The sequence below is a fragment of the Capra hircus genome, chromosome 13 (genome assembly GCF_001704415.2).
Source record: "Capra hircus breed San Clemente chromosome 13, ASM170441v1, whole genome shotgun sequence".
Lineage (NCBI taxonomy): Eukaryota > Metazoa > Chordata > Mammalia > Artiodactyla > Bovidae > Capra > Capra hircus.
In genome coordinates, this window is record NC_030820.1 from 11,212,183 (window position 1) to 11,239,017 (window position 26,835).

The following is a 26,835-nucleotide window of genomic DNA, read 5'->3' on the forward strand; positions in this document are numbered from 1 at the left end:
TCCTTTGCCCATTTAAAAATTGGGTTGTTTGTTGTTAAGCTGTATGATTTCTTTATGTATTCTGGATATTAATCCCTTATTAGACATATGATTTGCAAGTATCTTCTCCCATTCAAAGTTTTCATTTTGATGATTTCGTCTGCTGTGCAGAAGCTTTTTAGTTTGATGCTGTGGCATATTATTCTTTTTGCTTTTGTTTCCCTTGCTTATAGAGCCAGATCCCCCAAAATATCGCTAAGACTGATGTCGATGAAGTCTGTTTTCTTCTAGGAATTTTACAGTTTCAGGTGGACAGAATAGACTGTATAGGGATTGTTGCTGGAGATTTCTTTTGTAAATTATGCATGTGAGGGTCTATCTTACACTCATTTTGATAGCTCATGTTCATCCTATTGGTGCCTCATTTAAAATAGACGGCAACCATCCCCTTTAAGGCTGGCTCAGAACAATTATTGTTTATTATGTAGTGGGTTGGTCAAAAGTTTATTCCAGTCTTTCCATAACATCTTACGATCAGAAAACCTAGTGCTAATCTTACAAAAGTCTCCTTGACTTCACTTCTTACCTTCACTAAAAGGTCCTTCGCCTCCTTCTCGAGCCATCGCGGGTAAAAGGGATTGTCCATGCGGATGGAGTGGAAAAGCTCCTCTTCATCCTGCCCGTGGAAAGGGGACTGACCTACTAGCATCTCGTAGAGGAGGACACCGAAGGACCACCAGTCCACAGAGTGGTTGTACTTCTGACCCAGGAGGATCTGTGTGACCAGGAGGCAAAGACACAGAGAATAAAAATGAGGTTGACTCAAACCTTGCGTGGATTTTTCAAAGCCACCCAGGATATAACTCACGAGGACAGAGTGCGGTTTTAGCAAAGATGACACTGAAAACGATTTTTGAGAAGTTAATGATTGGGTAGAAATGAGTGGGCAGTGCCCAAACTAAGCAAATATTTTTGAGATCAACCTCTTTTTTCCCCCACCTAAGTGAAACAGCGAAATTGTACCATCACCCTTCATCTGCCCATCTGAGACGGGAGCATGTGGGTGACAGATTTAGCCCAGGAGAGCTGGTGTGTATCTATGCCCTTCGGTGCCTCTAAACCAAACCCACGCATTTTATGGACTTTCTGTTAAGCGCTGGAGCTTCCCTGATCGCTTGTTGGGTAAAGAATCTGCCTGTAACGCAGGAGACACAGGAGACACGAGTTCAGTCCTTGAGTTGGGAGGATCCCCTGGAGGAGGAAATGGCAACCCACTCCAGTATTCTTACCGGGAGAATCCCATGGACAGAGGACCCTGGTGGGCTACAGTCCAAAGATTCACAAAGAGTTGAACATGAGTGAGTGACCTAGCAACCTAAGCAAATGGTCCTGCGTCTTTACATAAAGTTTTTGTAGCTAACCAAGCAGCCAAGGAGGTTGACCAAGTCCACCCCTTAAACCTAAGCAGTCATGGTTACGAAGAGTCAAATTTTGTGACTATGCCGAGACAGACTAGGACAACAAGCTGATAGATATTTGCAAAAAATAAAGATCAAGTTGCAAACAGAATTTTTCAATCTGCCACTGACTTCCAGGATAAAAATGCCATCTACTGGCCTTAATATTTGAACACCAAAGTTAATCTTAAAGTTCAAAAAATAACCTTAAGGAACAGTGTAAAAGTGGACCTAGGGAGAATGATAAAATAAAAATGAGCACACACAGCACAATCTTAGTTCGGGGGCCTTTGCCTCAAGTGGGGACTGGTTCAGGTGCAATTTCCAGGACGTGCCACAAGGGGGAGCCCAGGGCAACCAGAAGCTGCTCTGAGCATCACATCCTGGTACGCAACTTCATTTCTGTTGGATTAACGAAAAGAAATGTGGAAGACAGGAGACAGTTAAGGTGGGAATTCAGTCTGCCAGGGCTAGGTGATAACGAGTTTCAGTCTTAAGTTAGGAGAAAGAGGCACAATGCCAACTCAGTTATTCATGGTATGAACAGAAAATCTGCAAACGTCTGTGATGGGTACTGGGCGTTTCCCCCTACGTTGTGTGTTACTGACAAGAACGTCTGGGGTAGGTCCTCTTATCCCTGTTTAACAAAGGACAGTGACTGGACCCTGGGAGGGTCTTCACGTCTTCCTTAAGGTCTCCTGATTAGTCAAGAGCTATGTTCTGAACCCTGGTCTTTGGGGATCTTACTATACAACGTTCCTTTTCCATTATAATGTTGTCTCCAGGATTGAAACTTTGCTCTAACTTGGTCATGCTCAAACTAGTCTATATTTTTAAAGAAACTGGTGGAGAAACACTGGCTGGAGCGGCCCCTTCTGAATCTCAGACCCTGATTCCTTCTTTTGGCCATGCTGTCTTTTGTCCTGTGCCCCCCCCCCCATGTTTGCTCGAAATAATACAGGTAATCATAATGTTACCACTTCATGTCAGAGTCCCTCTTTCTCTCTTCGAGTAAAGGAGAGCTGCAATTCCATCTGCCTTGTGGAGCTAGTAATGTGAGGTCTGTACATGGCTCACCAGGTGATGTACACAGCAGAGGAAGTGTTCTTAGAAAACCAAGTGCCCTCCAGTGCCCCCACAGCATGACTCCTCCCTTCTCCAGGGAGCACCTTCTCTGTATTAAAATTCCTGACTAAGTGGCTGGTAGATGTTAGAAAGTAGGGTGTCTCCTTATTTTACTGTTTTCCTATTCTTTGTCAAAATGAGTGTAGACCTCCAATTATACGTCAGACCCTCGGTCTTACAGCAGTGACAGGGGACAAGGGAGGTTTTGAGAAGACCCCAGGAGGCATGGACTGCTGGGACTGTTCCCTGGTTTGCAGGAGCACAGTCAGCTTTTTCACGCATCATTCCTGACACTGCACTGAGTGCCTTAACTTCTTGTGTTTTGGGATCTCCGCCCATATCTTTGGGGTCCCCGGGGGAGAGTGAGTGAGATGAAGGGAAAACTTCACCAAGGCCCGTGCACGGCGTGTGTGGAGCTTTGGAAAATGGGTAGGGTTTTGACGGAAAACGGGGAAGCTAGGGAGTGTTCTTGTGTAAAAGAGGCCCAGAGGTGGGGGAATCCAGCACAGGCTGAGAGACGGGCATTTGAGGTGCAGGGCTGGGTGTGGACATTCAGGGAACAGGTGACAGATGCTCTGAGTGGTGGGGGAGGAGCCTAGACGTCGAGGTGGATAAACTGTGGTCCTTAACGGTGCAAAATTCAGTTTACTGGCAAATCGATTACATGTGCGCTGCGGGGGCCACAGAGGAGGAAACAACTGCTTAGTGTAAGAAGCCAGGAGCATCTTCAGGGAGAGGATGACCCTGGAGGTGGGGGCTATCAGACCCAGGATCCCAAGTGCCCGGTTCAGGGCCACAGGAGAGGAGGGAAGCTGGGCTTCTCAGGACATACGATTAGGGACCTTCGCTCGGGGTTTCGGCTTGTACCAGACGATAATGGGGACCTCCTGAAGATGCTCAAACTCGTGGCATGACAGGTTTCCCCACTGGAAAGGAAATCTGGTGATGCGGTGGAGGAGGGGCCCTCGGTTCAAGGCACTCCAGGGGTCACCTAGACGGGGCCACACGATGTAGATGAAGAGACGAGAATCTGCATTTTTGCGAGTTTAAGAAAATTGAGGGACATCTGAGCCCTGGTTTAGAGACCCGAACAAGGACTAGGTTTCCTGAGAGGGGAACAGGAAGCCTCATCTCAGGAGGAGCTGCTGGTGTATCGGCCAGGGCATCCGTTTCCAGCGCGTCGTGAGGTGTGTCTGTTACGACGACTTACTGTCCTAAGGTGTGGATTCACCTGTGTCGTAGGCCTGGTTAAGGGGATGGCTGGGTTCTGTTTGAACTAAGCTCATTTTCACAACAGGGCGGGTCCTTAAAAAGTTACCTGCAAAGAGGCTTGGGATGAAGACCACGCTAAGTAATGTAAAGCCAAAGAGGGCAGTGCAGGGGCCTTACTCCTCGTCCCAGCTCCTTGTCACTTTATCATCAGGCTGAAAATGATCATCTCATTAGTTATAGTAGGAAGCTGGCTAAATCAGGTGTATCAAAAACACTGTTGTAAATTCTGGACTTACATCCACTGTTCTTAACCATGAACCTTGCCTTATACCTTGCGGCATCTATCTTACACTGCGTCTTTGTGAGGGCTCTTTTCTAGCTATGAGCCACTAAAACCAGAAACTGAAAGAAACTAACCATCTGAACGCAGAGTTCCTAAGAATAGCAAGGAGAGATAAGAAAGTCACCCTGAGGGATCAATGCAAAGAAATAGAGGAAAACAGCAGAATGGGAAAGACGAGATCTCTTCAGGAAAATTAGAGATACCAAGGGAACATTTCATGCAAAGATGGGCTCGATAAAGGACAGAAATGGTATAGACCTAACATAAACAGAAGACATTAAGAAGAGGTGGCAAGAATACACAGAAGAACTGTACAAAAAAGATCTTCACGACCCAGATAATCACGATGGTGTGATCACTCACCTAGAGTCAGACATCCTGGAATATGAAGTCAAGTGGGCCTTAGGAAACATCACTATGAACAAAGCTAGTGGAGGTGATGGAATTCCAGTTGAGCTATTTCAAATCCTGAAAGATGGTGCTGCGGAAATGCTGCACTCAATATGCCAGCAAATTTGGAAACTCAGCAGTGGCCACAGGACTGGAAAAGGTCAGTTTTCATTCCAATCCCAAAGAAAGGCAATGCCAAAGAATGCTCAAACTACCACACAATTGCATTTATCTCACACACTAGCAAAATAGTGCTTAAAATTCTCCAAGCTAGGCTTCAACAGTATGTGAATTGAGAACTTCCAGATGTTCAAGCTGGTTTTAGAAAAGGCAGAGGAACCAGAGATCAAATTGCCAACATCTGCTGGATCATCAAAAAAGCAAGAGAGTTCCAGAATAACATCTATTTCTGCTTTACTGGCTATGTCAATGCCTTTGACTGTGTGGATCACCATAAACTGTGGAAAATTCTTCAAGAGATGGGAATACAAGACCACCTGACCTGCCTCCTGAGAAATCTGTATGTGGGTCAAAAAGCAATAGTTAGAACCAGGCATGAAACAGTGGAACAACATGTTTCCAAAATGGGAAAGGAGTATGTCAAGGCTGTATATTGTCACCTTGCTTATTTAATTTACATGTAGAGTATATCATGCAAAATGCCAGACTGTATGAAGCACAAGCTAGAATCAAGATTGCTGGGAGAAATATCAATAACCTCAGATATGCAGATGACAGCACCCTTACGGCAGAAACTGAAGAAGAACTAGAGTCTCTTGATGAAAGTGAAAGAGGAGAGTGAAAAAATTGGCTTAAAACTCAACATTCAAAAAACTAAGATCATGGCCTCTGGTCCCATCACTTCACGGAAGATAGATGGGGAACAATGAAAAGAGTGGGGGACTTTATTTTCTTGGGCTCCAAGATCACTGCAGGTGGTGCCTGCAGCCATGCAACTAAAAGATGCTTGCTTCTTGGAAGAAAAGCTATGACCAACCTGGACAGCATATTCAAAAGCAGAGACATGACTTTATTGACAAAGGTCCGTCTGGTCAAAGCTATGGTTTTTCCATTAGTCATGTACAGATTTGAGAATTGGACCATAAAGAAAGCTGAGTGCCGAAGAACTGATGCTTTTGAACTGTGTTGTTGGAGAAGACTCTTGAGAGTCCCTTGGACTGCAAAGAGATCCAACCAGTCCATCCTAAAGGAGATCAGTCCTGAATATTCACTGGAAGGACTGATGCTGAAGCTGAAACTCCAATACTTTGGCCGCCTGATACAAAGAACTGACTCATTGGAAAAGACTCTGATGCTGGGAAAGACTGAAGACAGGAGGAGAAGGGGACAACAGAGGATGAGGTGGTTGGATGGCATTACTAACTCTATGGACATGAGTTTGAGCAAGCTCTGGCAGATGGTGATGGACAGGGAAGCCTGTTGTGCTGCAGTCCATGGGGTCGCAAAGTCGGACACAACTGAGCGACTGAACTGAACCAGTATTTTGAGTGCCTATCACAAAGTACTAAGCCAAGATTTTAAAAATTATCGAGCCTCATGATTTTAGTAGAGCATAAAGTGTACTATGAATAGTCATAGTTATTTAAGACTATTTGCTCTTAAGTTCAGCCAAATCCTTTTCCTGCATGTTTTAGAACTTACGCTGTACTGTTGCTGCTGCTGTTGCTAAGTCGCTTCAGTCATGTCTGACTCTGTGCAACAGACGAGCTGGTGATAATGTATAATAAATACACGTAAGCTGGTGATGCATTTTTAACTGATGAAGGATGATCTAAAAGTGAAAATATGTAATGATGCACTGGCTGTTGGTGGTCCTGGAGCAGAAAACCAGGTCAAAAGGCATCACTGGGTTCCAACCAGAGGTGCCGAGATCCTGGACAGGGATTTGCTGCTGAATTTGTTTTGCCCCAGACAGGGAGGGACTGGAGAAGCTCGTATTTGATTCACAAAGGGATTCACTCTGAGCATCAAAAAAGAATCAAGGTGTGTGGCGGGGGCGGATCTTAATTCACAAGACTGGGGAGGGATGAGAATAGATGTGTGAAGTCCTGAGGTCTAAATTGAGAGGGTCTTGGCATTTGGATTTGGGAGGGTCAAGAAAGAACAGAGAGAACAGGTTTGGAACCTGCCATGTTTGAATGGCCCGTGCCAGTTAGTTGGAGATCTCAGCAGGGAAACAGACATACGGGTTTGGACAAGACGTCTGGGCGTGGCTGCAGTGATTCGAAATCACAGTCACACATCTGCTGCTCATGGAGAGTGTATGGGAGGAGAAAGGGCCAGGAGTGGAGCTGTGCGAAGACAAGCATGAGTGAAGGTGAGAGGATGAGTCTGAAGCTGCAGAGAGAAGCCAGTCTCAGATGCTAAATTCTGGAAGATGCCAAACAAAAGAGATTGAAAAGGAAGGGCTGCCCAAGATAGAGCGGGGCATAAGGCATGTGTAGATAGGGCAGTTAAAGCCACAGTCTGCTCACCAGAGGCCAAGCTCTCATTTCAAAAAGGTGCAGTCAAAACTAAATACATACATGCAGGGCAGAGTCTCCTGTTTCCCAGACTGAAGATGCTGCTGTTACTTTGGCAATGACAGGGATATGTCGCTAAATTTGTTTTGCCCTGGTAATCAGAGGCCCATCACTGTCTATCAAACAACCACTCAGCACTCACACACTTATCAACAATTCTTCATTCACTCTTTGAAAAGGTTTCTATTAGCGCACCTTAATGTGCCAAGCCTTGTGCTCCATCCTTGGATATAAAAGAAAGAATATATTGATCCATACAAGCGACAAGACGAGAAAACAGAACCGTCTACACCTTTACCAACATCACTGCCCTGGTTTTGCTATTGTACCATAGCTATTGAAGATGGAATTGGTAGGGGAAATGGTGAACGGTAGATATGAGTGATGTTTCTTTACTATTTTTGGAAGCTTCTTGTGAATTTGTAATTATTCCAAAATAAAATGTCTATAAAATGAACAAGCAGCGGTCCTTGGACTTCCTTAGCAGTCCAGAGGCTGAGACGCCCCACTCCAGTGCGGGGCGCCCAGGTTCAATCCCTGGTTGGGGAACTAGATCCCATGTGATGCAACTAAAAAAAAAAAAAAAAAAGATCCTGCATGCTTCAACTAAGATGCGGTGCAGCCAAATAAATACTTTTTAAAAAGAAGGAAACGGCCATGCTTCAACTAAGATGTGGTGCAGCCAAATAAATACTTTTTAAAAAGAAGGAAACGGCCACTGGCATTAGAGCGATCACCCAATAGTGCAGAGAGATTCAAAGACAGAAAAGCCACGATGACAAATTTATGGTGCGAGAAGAACCACGTGGCAAGGGGGTGTCTTTCTCATCTGCCCGGGTGGGCAGCTGGCATGGAATCCAGAACTGGGGGCGGGGAGGGCAGTGGGCAAAGCAGGATTGAAGGATGCCTTTTGAGCAAACGCTGCACTTCCTGGGGCTCAGAATACAAGAGCAATGGCTTGTTTCTTTTTTAAACGTTCATAGGCTCTCCCATGTGACGAAATAGCACAAGACAGAAGTATTCTCATTTTACACGAGAACGTGGGGCTCTCCAGGCTCACATGGGACACAGCCTGGAAACCACAACTTGGGCGTTTCTAGTCCCAAACGAAGCCACTGAACGCAGGTGGATGCCCCAAGAGCCTGTTTGGGGTCCACCTGGCTCTTCTCCAGTGGCTGCTTTCGGTTGGTCTGAGCAGCGTGGATATATTTTAAGGCTGGGGTGCAGGGAGCTAGGACAGGATGGACCTGCTGGGTCCTTCGCGCTTGGCGAGATGCTGCAGTCAGGGCTGGTACCACCCGCCAGGAGACACTAGCAGTGCCTTCGTGCAGCTGCGTTTGTCAAGTATTTGGATTAACAAACACACCTCCGGCACCAAAGCACTTTAAAGTCCTTTGGTTTTTCCAGGGAGGCAGCAGCAACAGTGCTGGCCTGGGGTGAGCTGAGGTTGGGAGGGGCCGGGGCGCACCCTACCTCTGGCGCGATGTAGTCGGGGGTCCCACAGAAGGTGTTGGTCCTGGCGTCTCCCAGCATGTTCTCCTTGCACATCCCGAAGTCCGCGATTTTGATGTGTCCGTCTTTGTCTAAGAGGATGTTATCCAGCTTCAGGTCCCTGGAAAAACAAAGCAGGTTCTCACTTTAATAAGGCAGTCTTGGTGACACGGGGTTGCTGTGTGAGACGGGACACGGTGGCCTCAGTGTCCCATCGGGGCTTCAAATCAAGATGGCAGAGCAGCAGAACACGCATGCGTCTTCTCCCAGCGCAGCCGGAAAGGCCGCCCGCGGGTGCTTCGCTGGCCTCCTCTCTCCTTTCAGCCCTGCATCCCCGGCATGGCTCAGGGGCTCACTGCTTCTCCCCCATGGTTTCCTCCGTGACCAGCGTCTCTGCCCAGGGCTCGATCTGTTATAGCCCCACGCAGGCAGGTAAGCTATTTCTGGGCCCAGCTCTGACAGGCTTCCCTGGTGGCTCAGACGGTAAAGCGTCTGCCTGCAATGTGGGAGACCCGGGTTCAAACCCTGGGTCGGGAAGATCCCCTGGAGAAGGAAATGGCAACCCATGCCAGTATTCTTGCCTGGAAAATCCCATGGACGGAGGAGCCTGGTAGGTTACAGTCCATGTGGTCGCAGAGTCGGACACGACTGAGCGACTTCTCTTTCCTTCACTCTGACAGAGTCTTGTATCTTCTATGCCCAGTGCAGTGCCTGGCCCATCTCAAGAGCTCCACCTGTATTTCTTGTATGAATGGCTGAGCAGGTGCCGAGATGGGGATGCTTAAAGGTCATGTGCCATCTCTGCAAAGCAGCACCCCTCAATATTAAGAGGGGCCTTCCAGAAATGAAGCCTGGTGTGTCTGGGGTCGGGTGGTACTTAGTGTTACACAACATGACACGCGTTCACTTCTATGCAGATAGGGGTGCAGATAAACCCGACTCATCAAGGAAAAGAGCAGGGGATACAGTCCTGTTCTGGTGGGTGGATGCTGCTAGCAGCTGTCCCCAGAACTGATGTCTTACATCTGGACCAGTGTGCTAACCTCCGGCACCAACGCCTCATGGGCAGTCTGAGCAGAGGCGTGGATGCTCCCACGGTACAGGAATGTGTATCTCACATTCATAGCAGTATCGGTTCTGTTTCTCCCATCCTAAACTCAAATGCCATCACGCTGTCATTAATGAGGACTACACACTTCCGATACGTCTGTCTTCTCCTTAGGCAGGCCCTCAGCTTTGTTCCTTCATTGTAATTAAACCCACTTTCATTGTGATGTGTTGCCTGTATTTAGACTTGAGGGAAATGTCAAGTTGGAGTCTAGTGAAAAAGAAAACTTTTTTCTCCCACCCATGATCACAGACCTCTCACATTCTGCCTTGGACCCTAGGCTGAGCATGTCTGTCTGAGAGTCTCCCTTGGGCACTCTTCATTAGAATCTTATTCCCTTGGAGTTTCTACGAGTTTGCTGTTCGTGTCTTTTCATGTACTGATATTTCACCTTCAAAAAAAACCCCCAAAACCCCAAACAAAGTACAAACCCAGAAAGTGACTTCCTCAGGTATCCAGTGGCTGGACTTCTATAGCTTCAGTACCCACCATGATGCTTAACAGAGGCTGTGTGTTCAGCGGGTGCTCTGCCCAAGTTACCAGGTGTAGTGGTTTAAGGTACCCCCTCCCCACCAACGATGTTTCTATCCTAACCCCCAGGACCTTATGAATGAGATCTTATTTGGAAAGAGCGTATTTGCAGATGTAACCAAGTGAAGGATCTTGAAATGACATCATCTTCGATTATCTGCTGTTGCTCACTTAGTCGTGTCTGACTCTTTGTGATCCCATGAACTGTAGCCCACCGGGCTCCTCTGTCCGTGGATTTTCCATGCAAGAATACTAGAGTGGGTAGAAAACTAGAAGGGTAGATCCCCTTCTCCAGGGAATCTTCCTGACCCAGGGATAGAACCCATGTCTCCGCACTGGCAGGAGGCCAGTGATCCACCAGGAAAGCCCTGGTTTATCTGAGTGGTCCCTAAATCCAATGTCACGTGTCCATGTGAAAGGCATACAGGGAAGAGACACAGGCAGAGGCGAAGGCTGAGGGACGATGGGAGGGACACCCCAAGCCTGGGAACCCCTGGGGCCACCAGAAACTGGGAAAGGCCAGAAGGACCCTCCCCAAGAGCTCGCAGAGGAAGTGTGGCCCCATGGACACCTTGATTCTGGACCTTGGGACTCCAGAGCTGGGAGGAGATAAACTCTGTTGGCTGAAGTCATCAAATTTGTGCTAAATCTTATGGCAACCCTTTGAAACTAATCATCAGTAGACAGAAAAGGGAAACTAATAGAATCTCCTTGTTAATTCGGGAGCCCAGTGAGTGTCAGTGAGTAAGTTTACAAGGTACCTTGTAGGCTGAAAATTTTCTGAAGGCCAATCTCAGTGTCCATGTACCTGCTAGGTGATGTCCCTCAAATTTATAATTTGAGTCATTCAAATTATTCAATGACTTCCCAGGATGTCCTACAGTCCTGTGAGTACACTGCTAAACAAATGTAGTGTTCTTTCTTAGAGGCGCGTAAGGCACTTCAGAAAACATGATTTCCCAAACAATTTATGATATTAAAGACACTCATGGACCCTCACTGTCTTTTTGTCCTGAGTGTCAGTAATTTACAAGAGATGAAGAGATAGAATGTGGAGAAGCAGCCTGCACTGGGGCATGTGGGGTTTGGTGGCATGAGGTCCCTTTCAGCTCTAAGATCTCTCTTCTCTTTGATCTTCCTAGTTTTTCCTCCCTCTTTTCCTATCCGTCCGTCCCACACAATCTAGAGGGCCTCAGTATAGGTATACTTTGGAGATATTGCAGGCATTTCATATAGAAGGAGAAAAACAAACCATGGAATCTGATCAGGGTTTTCACCATCCTGGTGATCAGATCTCAATTTCCTGAAGATTAAAGAATCACGTCAGATTTTTAACCCATCGTTTTGTAGACAGACCCCCCCCCACCCAATACAAAAGTACATCCAAAGGGTGTCAGAGAGACTGCTTAAGAAAGATGAGTGTGGAAATCTCCCCCGAGTCATCTGGTTCGGCAGGTCCAAACAGGGTGCCCACACTTGGCTGCGCCCCCGGAAGTAGAGAGGTTTCCCCAGGCGGACTTTCAGTCTACTCTGTGAGCACTGGTACGGACCATCCTGGATGGAGTGCTTCTCGACCACATTATTATTCAGTTTGCTGTCTTCAGCAATTTGTGCAGAGCGTCACCTAGCCTTTCCTAATGACTCGGGGTCCTTCCCGAGCACTGGTCACAGGAAAGCAGGTGATCCCATCCTCCTGGGCTGAGAGCTTGTCCTGCTTTCCCCCTTTATGTCGGATCCTCAGCTGTCTCTTCTCACCATGGTCACTGTGCAGGCCTCCAGCTGCTCAGCCAGCATCCTGTCTAGCTCCTTTTTTTTATAAACAAATTATCTCCCTCTCTAATCTGCAGGGAGTTGGAAACTAGATAACTAAGCCCTTGAAGATTTGTATGTTAAATGAGTTCAAGTGTGCCTGGAGAAATGGACACTGAAGTACATTAGCTTTTATCCAAGAAGGTTGTGAGATGATGGTGTACAGTAAGTTCTGGATGGATATCCGCTCAAGAAAGAGGGGACACGTGGCATCCTGGGTACGGTGACTAGGTGTAGGCATGTAGGTTTTCACAGGCGTGTTAGAGGGTTCAAGGAAGGACTTCCCTCCACCCTCACCCAGGAGGACACTCAACAGGCAGATACAGGCAAGAACGAAAAGGAGACAGACAGAAAGCAACCGTGAGATGCCAGAGAGAAAGTAACGGGAGGAAACAAGACAAAGGGAGGCGAGAGGGTGAAGAAAAGGAAAGAAAGAACAGAATGAGGTCACAGCCCCTCGGCTTTGAGATGGGAAACTTCTTCCTTGGTTGGTAAATCAGTGTCGGCGATCGCTCTGGGCGGGAAGCCTGGGTGTGGAACTTTGCGCCACAAAAGCACACTGACCGCTTCCCGTCACCTGAGCACGATGAGTAAACCACCCGGAGCAGGGAATCCCGACATCCCAGGGCTTGTTCCAAAGAGGCAGCCTACCTGTAGACAATTCCTTTGGAATGAAGAAACTGCAGACCGAGGATGATTTCGGCAGCGTAGAACCTGAGTGAAAAAATCGAGGCTCCACATGAAATGTTTAGTGGGAAAAAGGTTCCCCTTTAGACAGAGTGAGCGTGCGGCGCGTGCGGCGTTCTGCTAAATGTACATGCAGAATTTTGTTTAAATCCTAACAAAAGGAAGACCACATCCATTCTACACGCCCAGCTTCTGCCCTGAGAGAATGAACAGAGCTGATATCTAGCGCTGCTGCTTATACTGTGAACTAGAATACCCACTCCAGTACTCTTGCCTGGAGAATCCCAGGGACGGGGGAGCCTGGTGGGCGGCAGTCCATGGGGTCGCTGAGGGTCGGACATGACTGAGCGACTTCACTTTCCCTTTTCATTTTCATGCACTGGAGAAGGAAATGGCAACCCACTCCAGTGTTCTTGCCTGGAGGATCCCAGGGACGGGGGAGCCTGGTGGGCTGCCGTCTACGGGGTCGCACAGAGTCGGACACAACTGAAGTGACTTAGCAGCAGCAGCAGAATGCTTGAATTATCATTTTGGAGGGTTATGAGAATATTCAAAGACACTAAATGTAATAATAATGTAATAAATTTCCCTTTTATTTTTAAATCTACCTGGACCCCAGATTCCACATGGACCTGACTTGCTCACACGTGAAAGATGCAGTGTGAGAGGAGGAATGCATAGCGGTAGACCTCAGCGATCTCGCAGGTTCAGCTCTAGACCACTGCAGTAAAGCAGATCTTTTGCGGGGGGGGGGGGGGGGGGCGGGGGGGTTGGTTTTCCTGTGCATACAAAAGTTACATTGACACTATACTAGTTATGAGGTATGCAATAGTCTAAAAAATGCACATGCCTTAATTAAAAATACTTGCTGTGAAGTATACTTCAATAAAAATAAATGAAAAATACAGCTGAAAGATGCGAACCATCATCTGACAATGTAGAGTTGCCACAAACCTGCATTTATTGAAAAAAAAAAGGGGTATCTCAAAGCATGATAAAATGAAGTGCAATAAAAGGAGATATGCCTGTGTTAGGGGGTGATCCTGTGCTCTCCACCTTCACAGATGAGTGACTCAAAGGAGGTGAGTTTAACAAACATCACTAGTTGGATTAGCTATAAGGGAGAACTTCCTGCAAGTGTGATCTGCTGGATCTTGGAGAGGAATGCAGGAATCCCTTCCCGGGAGGCAGTGAGGAAAGACAGACAGCGTGTGTCTGTGATGCCTCCTACACTTAACAGACCTGGAGGGGGCTGGGAGAACCCTTAATAGCAGAAAAATGCCTGAAGATTTCTGTGCTGCAGAAATCCCATAAAATTATCCCCTGACACTTGGCTGATGGGTCCTGGAGACAATAAGATCAGCAGTGAGCTAACCACTGTATGTGACAAGACGGACATTTCAGACCGGATTTCTGCAGAAGCTGCTGGAAAAGTCTGTCAATGCAGCTTGACAGGAACCACTCTTGAGTGTTTGTTAGGGGTGAGTGAGAGATCGTTGAGCATTCAGCGAAGAAGGCTAGTATGTACCCACAGTTTTAGGTGGGCCTAGGGGCACAGTTTTTGAACGTCTCAGGGGTTTGATGACTCAGGACAGAGGGCCCGAGGGAGGCAGGATGCAGAGGGTTCTGTGAGCTCTGCTACAGTCCACCTAGTAAACCCACCTTGCTTGATTTGCCTGCATCCAGGGTGCGTGTGTGCATTCAGTTGCTCAGTGGTGTCTGACTCTGCGACCTCGTGGACGGTAGCCCATCAGGCTCCCCTGCCCTTGGTATTTTCCAGGCAAGAAAACTGGAGTGGGTTGCTGTTTCCTACTCCAGGGGATCTTCCTGACCCAGGGATCAAACCTGAGTCTCTTGCATCTCCTGCAGTGGCAGGTGGATTCTTCACTACTAGAGCCACCTGGGAAGCCAGCATCTAGGGTGGCTTGACGCCAGAGAAGGTGGAGATTTATTCTCGAGAGAAAGCAAAGCTTCTCCAGTTCTCCTGCCCCCAGAGCTGAATGCTTGATGCTTTACTCTGAGCTTTCCTTGAAAGGCCCCTGTGGACATCCCACCTATGACCCTTCTTCCATCTGACTTCCATTCAAGGGGCAAATCTTGCTCCTAGGTTCAGGTGACTTAGAAGGCTGATGAACTGGGGTGGTTCCTTAAACTAAGTATTTGATCTCGAGGCAGAAAAATGAAATAAAACTAACTGAATGGAAGCTTTAGGAGCTGGGAAAACAGGCGCCTCACTGGATGTGCTTCTGGGGTCGCCTTGCCCTGGAGTTTAGGTCCTCTGAGTAAAGCATGTGGGAAAAAGCAAGGTGTGGGCACAGTGGGCCCCAGTCCCCGACCAGACAAGGGGGACCCCAACCCTACGAAGGACTCTTACGTGGCTCTGCAGAGGTCGAACTTGTGGCAGCTCTGGATGTGGTACATTAAGTCTCCTCCGTTGAGATACTCCATCACAAAAAAGAGGTTCTCCTGCAGAAAGACACGACAGTCCCACTGTGAGCTTCTTTTTTTATTGGGGTATAGCTGCTTCACAACAATGTGTTTCACATGGTTTCTGCTGTACAACGTGAATCAGCTGTATGTATACCTATATCCCGTCCCCCTTGGACCTACCCACATCCCATCCCTCTAGGTCATCACCGAGCAGCAAGCTGAGCTCCCTGTGCCATGCAGCAGCTTCCCACTAGCTATCTGTTCTATGCATCATAGTGTATATATATCAGACCCAATCTCCCAGTTCATCCCACCCTTTTCTTCCTCGCTTGTGTCCGTTGGTCCATTCCCTACATCTGTGTCTCTGCTTCTGCCTTGCAAAGAAGCTCATCAGTACTAGTTTTCTAGATCCCACATAAAAGCATTCATATACAATACTTGTTTTTCTCTTTCGGGCTTACTTTTCAAAGGAATGAGTTTCATTATTTCAGAGGAAACGATTCTGTCTTGAAATCCCTTTCAAAAAGGCTGGCAACATAATTTAGTTGATCTGCAGCATTTCTGAACCCCAAGAAGTCTGGGAAGTTGGGAGGGGTGGTGAGTGTGATGCTGGATGCCTGAATGCGCTGATGCAGAGGAGCAGATGGGGGCACATGAGGGAGGGGCCGCCTGGACTTGCTCACTTGACCGTGGGATGGTCTCGGGCTCTTCAATGTGTGCTGACTGTGTACCTACTCAAGCTGACAAGGGTGGTAAAAGTGGGGCTTCTCTGGTGGCTCAAACAGTAAAGAATCTGCCTGCCAATGCAGGAGACATGGGCTGCATCCCTGACTCGGGAAGCTCCCCTAGAGGAGGAAATGCAACCCGCTCCAGTACTCTTGTCTGGGAAATCCCATGGACGGAGGAGCCTTTTGGGCTACAGTCCACGGGGTCGCACAGGACAGGACTTAGCAAATGAGTGTGCACACACGAGCACCGTGATTTTGAAAGTCCTGACAAGCCACAGAATGAGCGATTTATTCAGTGTGGGGATGGCTGGATGTCTGCACATAAATCTCCATCTGTGAACCTGACCCGGGTGATGTTTTTATTTTTTAAACAGAATTAATTACCATGACGCCCGCAAGAAGATCACGAAATAGAGGTGAGAGGGCTTCCTCCTGTTAAGTCATCTACTGTTCATGCCAATGGAGCTCGGCCTGGGGGCAAATACCTCTGTGCACCACGTCCTGACTGCCTTAACATCTAAGTCAATGCCGCCATGAGCCAAGGGCTGAGAAGCAGAATGGGTTAGGACAGAGTGGGCGGCACGATTCTGAGCTTGACAAGAGTGAATCACTTTTCCATCAGCCTTTGTCTTCTGTGTCTGAGTTGTGTGTTTTGTTCTCTTATAAAGAACTCAAGCAGGCCTGCTCAGAGTGTATTGTTTCTGATTTCAGAAAGAGTCCAAACAAAGAATTAGAATTCAATAACCTCTAGGATTTGCCCCCAAGTCCGAGCATTCAGTGACTCTTTCATTTTGCCTACTTAGCTGGCAAAAACATACCGTTTCGTCAAGTAGCTCCATGAAGAAGCGAATTTTACGAGAGGAAGGTTGCCTTACTTAGGATGCTCCCTCCAGCAGGGGTGTGGCTGAGGTTCTTGTTCATGACACAAGAAAACATTGAGCATCTTTCCATCCGATCAGTGAAGTCAGTTTTATCTTTTATTTAAAATCTTTTTTTGGCTGTGATGCACAGCTTGTGGGATTTCAGTTCCCTGATCAGGAACTGAATTTGGGCCATCAGCAGTGAGAATGCAAAGTCCTAACTGCTGGATTGTCAGGAAGTCCCTGAAGTCAGTTTTCACTGGGCTTTGCCAGTACCCTGATTATGGGCACTAAAAGAAGTGATACAGTGAAGAACCTCTGGCTAACAAGAAAGCATTTGGTACATCATTCAGTGTTTATCTCTCAGCTCCCCAGTTTGCAAATATATCTATGGAATACATGCTGTTCTGTGCCTGGCCCACAAAAGCAAGAGAGTCAGAGTTAGTTTCTGCTTTGCTGTGGTTCTCTGACAATTGAAGGCAATAATTAATGCTGATATGCTGGAAAAGACTGAAGGCAGGAGGAGAAGGGGACAACGGAGGATGAGATGGTTGGATGGCATCACTGACTCAATGGACAATGAGACTGAGCAAGCTCCGGGAGATGGTGAAGGACAGGGAAGCCTGGCGTGCTATAGTCTATGGGGTCACAGAGAGTGGGACATGACTGAGCAACTGAGCAACAACAACATGCTGTGAACAGGCTCAGGGGTAAAGAATCCTCCTGCAGTGCATTTCTGGCAGAGAGCATATTCCTGTAGAGTCATTTATTTTTTAAACGTTTTATTGGAGTATAGTTGATTTACCATGTTGTAAAGCAACAATGTTAGTTTCTGCTGCTGCTGCTAAGTCACTTCAGTCGTGTCCGACTCTGTGTGACCCCACAGATGGCAGCCCATCAGGCTCCCCCATCCCGGGGATTCTCCAGGCAAGAACACTGGAGTGGGTTGCCATTTTCTTCTCCAATGCATAAAAGTGAAAAGTGAAAGTGAAGTTGCTCAGTCGTGTCCGACTCTTCGTGACCCCATGGACCGCAGCCTACCAGGCTCCTCTGTCCATGGGATTTTCCAGGCAAGAGTACTGCAGTGGGGTGCCATAGCCTTCTCCGATGTTAGTTTCTACTGTATAGCAAAATGTAAAGTCAGTTAAATACTGAGTACATTCAAAACTTCAGAACAGTAAAGGATTCTGTGTGTTTGTGTACAAAGTACTGTATTTTCCAGAGCGTCTACAAATATCTTTCATCACTTGGCTGATAGGATGTGTTTTGTTCTCCTGCGTTTTGGGTTGACTAAAAAAGTTCATTCACGTTGACCCGTAAGATGTTATGGAAAAACCCAAATGAACTTTTTGCCCAACACAATACTCATAAAAATATGAGACCAATTTAGGGGGCCTCTAACATCTAAATTCCTTTGTATTCATCTTCTTTGTGAAATATTTATGTAAAATTTAGCTGTAAAAGTACTTTATTAGTACTTACTAGTAGAAAGGAGGAAGGCCGGTCACAGCTATATACAGTAATAGAAGTACTTAGACACTTCACTAATCTAAGAGTTGGGAAAAAAAATCATTTTTCACGTGAGAGATATGTATTCATCTCAGTGGTTTTCAAAGCCAAATCCTTGAAATCATTAAGGTCTAAATTTAGCCTAGATATTGCGCTTGAATCTCTACCTTGGTGGACCCCACCCTTGTTACTTACTCTGTTGATGCCCTGAGTGTGGACGAGAGTCAGAGTGGAGGCAAGTCCCCTTCAGAGGGCTGACTACCTCTGCAGAGATTTACATCTTTACTTCTACTTAATGCCCCCCCCCCCCAAATCAAGGCTTTGGTTTGAAATTAGAGACTGAACAAGTTACTTCCTGGACATCCACATCTCTGGGGTGGGGAGGAAGAGCACGGAGCCGGGGTCAGGGCTGCTCACGCCAGGAGCTCACAGAACCAGTGAGTGGCCCAGCCTAGGGCGGAGCTTGCATCGCTGAGGCACGCCTGCTCAGCACCTGGGCAGGGCGCACCCAGATCCCCTGTTGCTCCAGGCGCACGCCCACATCAGGGTGGTCAGGAGAACACTCAGTGTCTTAGGTATCCTTTAATTTAGAAGACTGGAGTCACTCTGAATCTGGAGAACTTAATTTATTCCTTAGTTGTTTACCAAGCCATAAGCTAACACATCCTAGGAAACAGGTTTATTTGCTTTTTTCAAAAAGAATAAGCCATCAAAGAAAGCCAAAGATAATCACGTGTACTTCTGCTATCTGAATGTTGGGTGTGTATGCGTGTGAGGGAGGCAGGGCTCCCTGCAGGCTGGCAGACTCGTTCATTACGTACGGCCTATTTATATTCCTACTGTAAGTTCTAATTAGTAAAGTTCACTGCCTTCCATAGATTCGTTAAAACGTGTCAGAAATAAAGTGCCCAGGTTTCTAATGTTTGTTCCTGCACCAGAACTTGGGGCTCAGTTGGTGTTTGCTGGCTTAATTGTCCCACAGGGTCATCTTGTAGTAACAAGTTCTCTCCTTCTGTAACATGTGCTAGCAGGGATTCAGTCCATGAATTTTAAAATTGTTTTCCGTGATACGACTGGGTCTCTACTAAGAGGAAATAGTGTAGTTAGGCTGATGGACTTTGCTCCCAAACTGCTGCCCTGCTTGACAGTTGTGTGACCTCTGGTGTCTTTGTGACCCCTGCAGGGGTGACCTCGATTTCCTTGTTTGTAAAATGGGGATAATAGTGTCTACTTTGGAAGGCTGCTATGAAGAATAAATGATCTAAAATACATAGCATGCCTAGAAATGATCTGAAATATGTAACATGCCTAGAACATGGACTCGCACACAGTAAATGCTTTATAAACACCAGTTGTTATTTATGACTATGATTACTATACATAATATACATGCATGTTGAGAAATATACATTCACAAGCACAGAAGGATTCCTGGAACTGACTGAATTTTAACATAAAAGACAAGTTTTAAGAAATACGGTTTTGATGTGAAAATGATCTACTCTGCTGAAGATTTTAAAGTTATCTTTCCCCCCGTCATTGGCAATGAGAAACTAATACTGAAAAAAGATGAAATACTCAAAAATCCTACCTCTGGGTACCTTTGAATGATATAGCTAGAAATGACTCTCTTCTTTAATGCTTTTGTGTATTCTCCACTTTTTAAAGTATATTTTGGTGTAATTACTTTTATAACTAGGGAAAATACTAATGAAATTTCCTTAAGAATTTATAAGTGAGTGAGTTTTCCATCACCTAATGTTTCCATAGTGTAGCTTCTCTGTATTTACCAAGGGGGTTTGCTATTTGATAAGGACATCTCGATTCAGTGTTTGATGTAAAGTAAGATGCTATCTTTTTTAGCTCAACTAAATTGAAACTGGCAGGCTTAGCATTATGAAGACAGCATGACCAGGCAGCACCCGATACTCCCTGATAAAATTGGAGTCATCTGATAAAAGACTTCTTACATCATTTTAATCAAAATAATACACATTTAAAAAAAGATTTTTAAAAAGAATTGATAACAGAAAGATCTAAAAGGGAAAGCCTCATTAAAGGGAAAGTTTACACTGACAATGTGAAAGAGGATTAACTGTAAGGTTAAAGTGACAGATTTAACAAAATCAGCGATGTAATTCCCATAGGACTGTGTTTGCATGTCAGTGTCCTTTGGAGGAATTACAAGACCCAGGGCTGTCAACATACCAGGGCTTACAACATGAGCTTATTCTTTAAAAGACATTTTGTGAATGAACACTCTAGAATTGGTAAAGGCGAAGTGTAAACTTACCCTAATATGATCTGGCTTCTACCTGACTTCTCCTTCGAAGGATCACATTTGTTTTGCACAGGACAATGAAAATAAAGAACTTGGGAAATTACTCAGTCATGATGACTAGCGAGTCAAGTACTGAACCAATAGGGAACAGTTGCCAAATGAGCATAATTATCAGCAAAGTGAGAACTTTTTAGCATTAGAGACTTTATGATCTTATCAAACTTGTAGTAATTTTGAGATTACACAGAAGACGTGGCAAATATCATGCAAATAAAGTCAGGAATATAGATTCCCTTTCCAGAAAAAATAAAAGGGGGAAAAGAATAATTAGTCATTTTTTTCAGGTTTTTTTCCTTCTCCCAAGGGCTAGTGAGTTAATATAGTAAACTTTATATGAGAGAAGATTTGCATGTTTGAAACAATAAGATTAGAATTCAAATATTTAATGTCCAAGTATAAGGACTTTTTTGGCAGTCCAGTGTGCTTCTAATGCAAGGGCACAGGTTCAATCCCTGGTCAGGGAACTAAGATTCCGCATGCCCCACAGGGTGGCCAAAAAGAAAAAATCCAAGTATACCAGTATGCTCTTCGGAGAATCATATGTTTTGAAGCATATGTAATAAGTGCTGTAACATCCAAGATGATAGTATAACAACATGGAAACTGGAGAACAGACCTCAGCTCAACCCTGGGGTATGTCCTATTACAGCCAGTGGCAAGTGTGGGATGGTGCACCCTGAAGAATGAAGGGCAGTTGGTCCATATCTAAAAGGAAATTCTCCAGATCAACATTTAGTCCTGTGCCACAGAGTAAGAACTCCATACATAGTCACCTTTATTATGTGTATTGTTATTATTTTGTTAGAACAAATGAAACATGTTCTATATTCCTATGTGTTCTCTCTCTCTCTCTATATATATATAGAAATATATATATATATATAGAAATATACCTTTATAACGACCAAAAAGGTACATGATGACTTTAGAATTCTTCCAAATCTCACATGCAGAAAGCATGCTACCCACTCCAACCCCTAGCCTCAACAACAGGGAGTTGCACACGTTTCCAGCTAAAAAAAGAAAACATGCTTCTTGATATCAAGGGAAAGTACTATTTACATGGAGAAATGGTAAGATGCATATGAACGCAGTTACAGAAAGGCAAACCACAGGAACAAAACCGCCTTTCCGGGTTTTATCATTTGAGAAGCCTGAGAAGGTGAAAGATAATGGCAATTAAGTAGGATTTGGTGAATCTGAAAGATATTTACGGGGGAGATTCTCTTTAAGCCTTCAAAGAAGGCAGAGTGGATTTGCAGACAAGGGGTTCTTTCCAGATGTGCTGGAAGAAGTTGCAAAAGCCTGGTGTTTTGTGGGAAGCTGGTGTCTGGGGCTTTGGGAGAATAGCTGATGCAGCAACCAACCGACAATGAGGGCATGTGAGCCTTGAGGAAACGTTACACAAATCACATCAAGGTGAGAAAACACCCGTGAGCTTAAGAGCAGGTGTGTGGAAAGGGCATGACATTTCCAACTCAGCATGCAACACACGCAGGCAGAGTTCCTGAATATTTGTGCGTTAACTGCCTATTACCATTAGTGTCTTGGGAGAGGGCGGGACCTGAGGCTAGAGTTTTGAGTACAATAGGAATCTACTATACACCCACTAAACTATTTTTTTTTTTTTTTTGTAAATTGTGAATTGAACATCTGCTGAATCAGTTTAGTTGCATAGAAAGGGCATCTGAAACACATCAGAGTGAAGGGCAATTTCTGAAATAACAGTTTTCAAGCATTCATAGTATCAAAAACTGGCAGAGTCCTGTAAAGAAAAGAGACATATGCTATATAACACAGGAGTCCAGCCTGGTGTTCTGTGATGACCTAGAGGGGTGGGAAGGGGGAGGGCAGAGAGAATCAAGAGGGAGGTGATATATCTGTATAATGATGGCTGAACTGCGTTATCGTATGGCAGGACCCAACACATCATTGTGAAGCAATTTTCCTCCAAATAAAGAATAAATAAAAAACATTAACTACTTTATGAAATAAAAAAAAAAGTTACCTATGAATGGGGACAACACAAAAAGTTAATTCTCATCTCAGTTCATGGATAAGTGTTTTTGAGGATGTGGCTTACGTGGTTTTCTTTACCTTGCTCAAACTGTGATCACTGTCAGCACTTCTAACTCAACCGGAGCGTTTATGGATTAAAGCGTTTTTGCAAGCTTTAGACAAGGGAGTTTCTGAATGAAATGCTTGCCATTAAAAACCTTCCAGCAGTCTTAATGGATTTTACCTTCAGACTATGGGAATTCTCACAGTTCGACTTTTTTTTTGTTTAAACTACCATGCTGAAGGAGTTCTTCATCTATTTCAGATAATACTCTGCAGTTCATAAGGCACTTTTCTCCACAAAGGATTCAAACTTCTTTGCAAATGCTATATATTCTTTAATGTTGTCCCTTGGAGACTAAAAGGGGAGAATTGAGGTTACAAAGAAATGTTAGGTGACTTGTTGAAAGTCACGGGAAGCTTCAGGCATCAACTCTTGCTCTGAATTCATGAGCAGAGGAATGACTGTGGCGAGGCCAGCCTTGCATGTTCTATTATGAAGGGAAAGTGAAACTCAGTTTTCTGTTTCATAAAAGAGACACTGCAAGGTAATATTGACAGAGAAGAGTCACCTGGTTCAGACAGGGTGTGTGGAAGTCGAGGGTGGTGGTGTAAGCACATGAATTAACAACAGCATTCTCACTCCTTATGTCAAACTGAGGACTCTGCATTTGGACGCCTGCAAAACAGCTGGGTGTTCACTTCCTTTCGGCCTGAAGAAGGGGGAGGGTCCTGGAGATGTGCTCTATGATCTAAAACGTCTTATAGGTGCGACATCGTAAAGCTACTGAAACTACCGTGCTAGCTAAAAAGCGCATGCGGCTTGAAAACTGTCATTTCGTCTGTAAGATCTTACAAAAACATTGGAATGTGCATTACGGCCAACCCACCCCTGAATACAGATGGGCCTTTCAGGATTCAAAGGAGACACAGATGAATGTAGACCACAGTTTACTTTTCATTTCTAAGGAACGATTATTTCCTTAAAAAACAAAACAATCCCAAAGTGTTAGATCCTGTGGAATCCCATACCAAGGTCACAGGTGCAGAGCCCGGAACCAAGATCATCTCTGGATGAGCCCTATAGTAACTGTTGCCATGAGCCCCTAATCTAAACTGGCAGCTCCCTGACCCCATATTAGGTAAAAATGCCCACCCTAACCGATCCCCTAATGCCGCCCTTCTAGCAGGAACTGTCTTTGTCTTGAGGCTATAAAAATTGGCTACTAACCCATGAAAGCATCGGTGCTCCCGTGAGCCAGCCTGCTCTGCCCGCTATGCCCTCATTATCTCTGCTCTTTGTTCTTAACAAACTCACTCCTTTCTGAATTACTCTGTGTCTGGAAGTTAATTTTTTTTAATTAAAAAAAATTGTAATTGAAGGATAACTGCTTTACAGTATTGCATTGGTTTCTACCAAACACCAACATGAATCAGCCATAGGTTTACCCATGTCCCTTCCCACTTAAACATCCCTTCCACCTCCCTCCCCAACCCTCTAGGTTGTTACACAGTCCCTGTTTGAGTTCCCCAGTCAAAGAGCAAATTCCCTTCGGCTATCTATTTTGCATGTTAGTATGTATGTTTCCATGTTATTTTCCCCATACCTCCCACTCTCTCCTTCTCCCCTGTAGCCATGTCCATAAGTCTGTTCTCAATGTCTTTATCTCCATTTGCTGCTCTGCAAATAGGTTAATCAGTACCATCTTTCTAAATTCCATATATATGCGTTAGCATACAATCATTGTTTTTCTCGTTCTGACTTACTTCACTCAGTATAATAGGTTCTAGGTTACTCTGTGTTGTGGAAATTCTTTTCCAACCTATGCTTGGACCACAACAGAGGCATCTTTTCCCTTTTTCTTTTTAAAGAGACAATAGTCCCCACATGGAGTCACCTGTGCTAAGCCCACATCACCAGCTGAGACGTAACACCTAACCTATTTGCAGTTCCGACCTTCCCCAGCGATGCAGTCTTAACTGGTCAATCTGGAACTTTCTGGTCAGTGTGAGTGAGGTCAGCTGCCTGATATAAACCCTCTCCTCCCCTAAGGGAAGGTGGTCTTGCCTGAAACAATCTGCCTTTTCCTTGACCCTCCCCAATTTCTGCCTATAAAGGCTTCCAAGCTCCTCAGAGCTCCTTTTTATTTGCTAATTGAGATGCTGCCCAATTCAGCAATCACTGAATAAAGCCAATTAGAGTCCTAAATATACTCAGCTCAATTTTGTGTTTTAACAGGTTTGGTGACGGTGACAGGATCTGAAGGAAACTTCTGACAGCTTTGAGGAGAATGAGAAACACAGGTAGGAAACCACTGACTTCTCTCTCCCGCCATTACAAAGGCTGCGGGTGAGTTCCCTCGGTTTTTGAGCTCTGCTCTTTGCATTGAGCTCCTGATGACATTTAATTGGCTTTCCAGTCCCCTGTTTGCTTGGAGCCCCTAGTTCCGTGCTGGGACCTGCTGGCGGTTTATGCTGGAGCTCCCCATGTGCTTGGAACCCCCCTGCAGACTCCCTGCTGGGAGCTGCTGGTGGCAGCTGTGGTTCTCCATTTGTGGGGTTTGCTGGTTCGGTCCTTCCCCCAGTCCCGGGTTCCATGTTGGGAACTGTTGGAGGTACGTGAGGTCTCTGTCTTGGCCACGATGCAGTGACAGCCCTTGGTTATTCCTGGTGTGTTAAGGTGCACATTCGCTTGTCTTATGTAGATGAAGGCTGCTGTTGATGGGAATTTCAGAGGCAAGAAAAGCCACAAAATTGGTGGGCATGGATCAAGCACTCAAAAGCTGCTAGAATGCTCACCACCTCACCCAGAGACTCCTGGGTGAGGACAGGATAGTCATGGAACGGCTTAGAGCGACACTGAGTCACCTGCCCACCTCGACACATCCACGCAGTGGGGTATGTGCATTGTATAAAAACCACACAAGCCCCGCAGCGCACCCCGCTTATTCACCTGTCTCTGAGAGACCCAAAAGGCTCAGCCAGAAAAAGATGGGACCTTTCAATTCTAAGAGAGTTAAGTGTAACACTTGCTTATTGTGTCAGTTTGGGGGCCAAAATATGGCTGCACAGAAAAGTGGCTGAGCTACCTTTGTGGCTGAGGGTCCTACCAGCCCTCACGGAAATGACCACAGCCATTATGGGGAAAGTTAGTTGAGATTATTTAAAAAGTACACTTGAAAATAAGACCTTCCAAATCAAACACACAGAATGGGGATACCTGTTTTAACACATTATCTACTGGGTTTTTTTTTTGCAGAAACTAACGCCTGTGGCTGGCAATTCATTATGTAAGTGAATATCAAACTACCTGCATTTGAGTAAATATCAACAACTTTTCATTTTGGACTTAATGTATTTATTTGAAATTTTGTACATGTCTTACTGGAGCATTCTAATGTTTCAGGAGAGTGGGACAGGCAGAATGTAGCAGACACTGCAGTGTAGGGGAGTATTACAGATACACTGCTTTTCACTGCACTTTCCCCTGGAAAAGCAGACTGCTGGGTGCATTTTTTTGGCAGGGGGGGTTCCTGCAGGTATTGTTTCCTCTTGAATACGTTCTTTATTTTACCTGACAGTCGACAAAGTGGATCTTTGCGTGGGGGGTGGGGGGTGGGGTGTGCTTTGGGGTGTGCTCTTTAGAAATAAGAAATTTCCCAATGCATCATTTTTTAAAATGTCAGTAATAAACTTGTGTTTGTAATATACGCAAGGTTGGAACAAAAACTTAATGGAGCCAAATGTGAATGATAATGACAATTATGTTGTATGATGAACCTCTGATCAGCTTCAAGCTCTTAACAACTCTGCACAGTGATATCGATTGTATCATGATCTAAAAACATTGATCAGCCTCTGGTCAATAATATTCAGGTAACAAAAGATGGACTAATATGTCTCCTGTTAATGATGTGTTAGCTGGCATGCAGAAGCCTTCAGAAGGCTGCAAGATGTCAAAGGAGCGTCATTAAAAATTTGTTGCAACAGGCTAATGAAATACAAAAGACACAGGAGGCACCTAAAACAGACTGTAAGATGGGCATTACCTAACTTTTACTGCTCCCTTCTGTTCCCCTTTATTTGGACACTCATTCTAGTAATCTGATCTAAATTGTCTTTCTACTCTGAAGAGAACACAAGATCATAAGCAAAAGTCCACCAAGTCAGTGGACTTGCAGACAGCCCCATGTCTACCCTCAATGGAAGACCCCCATAAAGGCCCCTCCCAGGA

General features: G+C 45.4%; 1 protein-coding gene across 2 annotated transcripts in view; it reads right to left on the reverse strand.

Annotated features, from left to right (window-relative positions):
- The window catches only part of PRKCQ (protein kinase C theta), a 93,525-nt gene that overhangs the window by 12,347 nt on the left and 54,343 nt on the right, over positions 1-26,835 (reverse strand). For both annotated transcript variants that reach the window (XM_013968553.2, XM_013968554.2), the window contains 4 exons: positions 15,050-15,141; positions 12,640-12,702; positions 8,523-8,661; positions 566-754 (listed from right to left, as the gene is read on the reverse strand). In XM_013968553.2, coding sequence (XP_013824007.1) covers positions 566-754; positions 8,523-8,661; positions 12,640-12,702; positions 15,050-15,141 — 483 coding nt within the window. The remainder of the gene's footprint in view (positions 1-565; positions 755-8,522; positions 8,662-12,639; positions 12,703-15,049; positions 15,142-26,835) is intronic.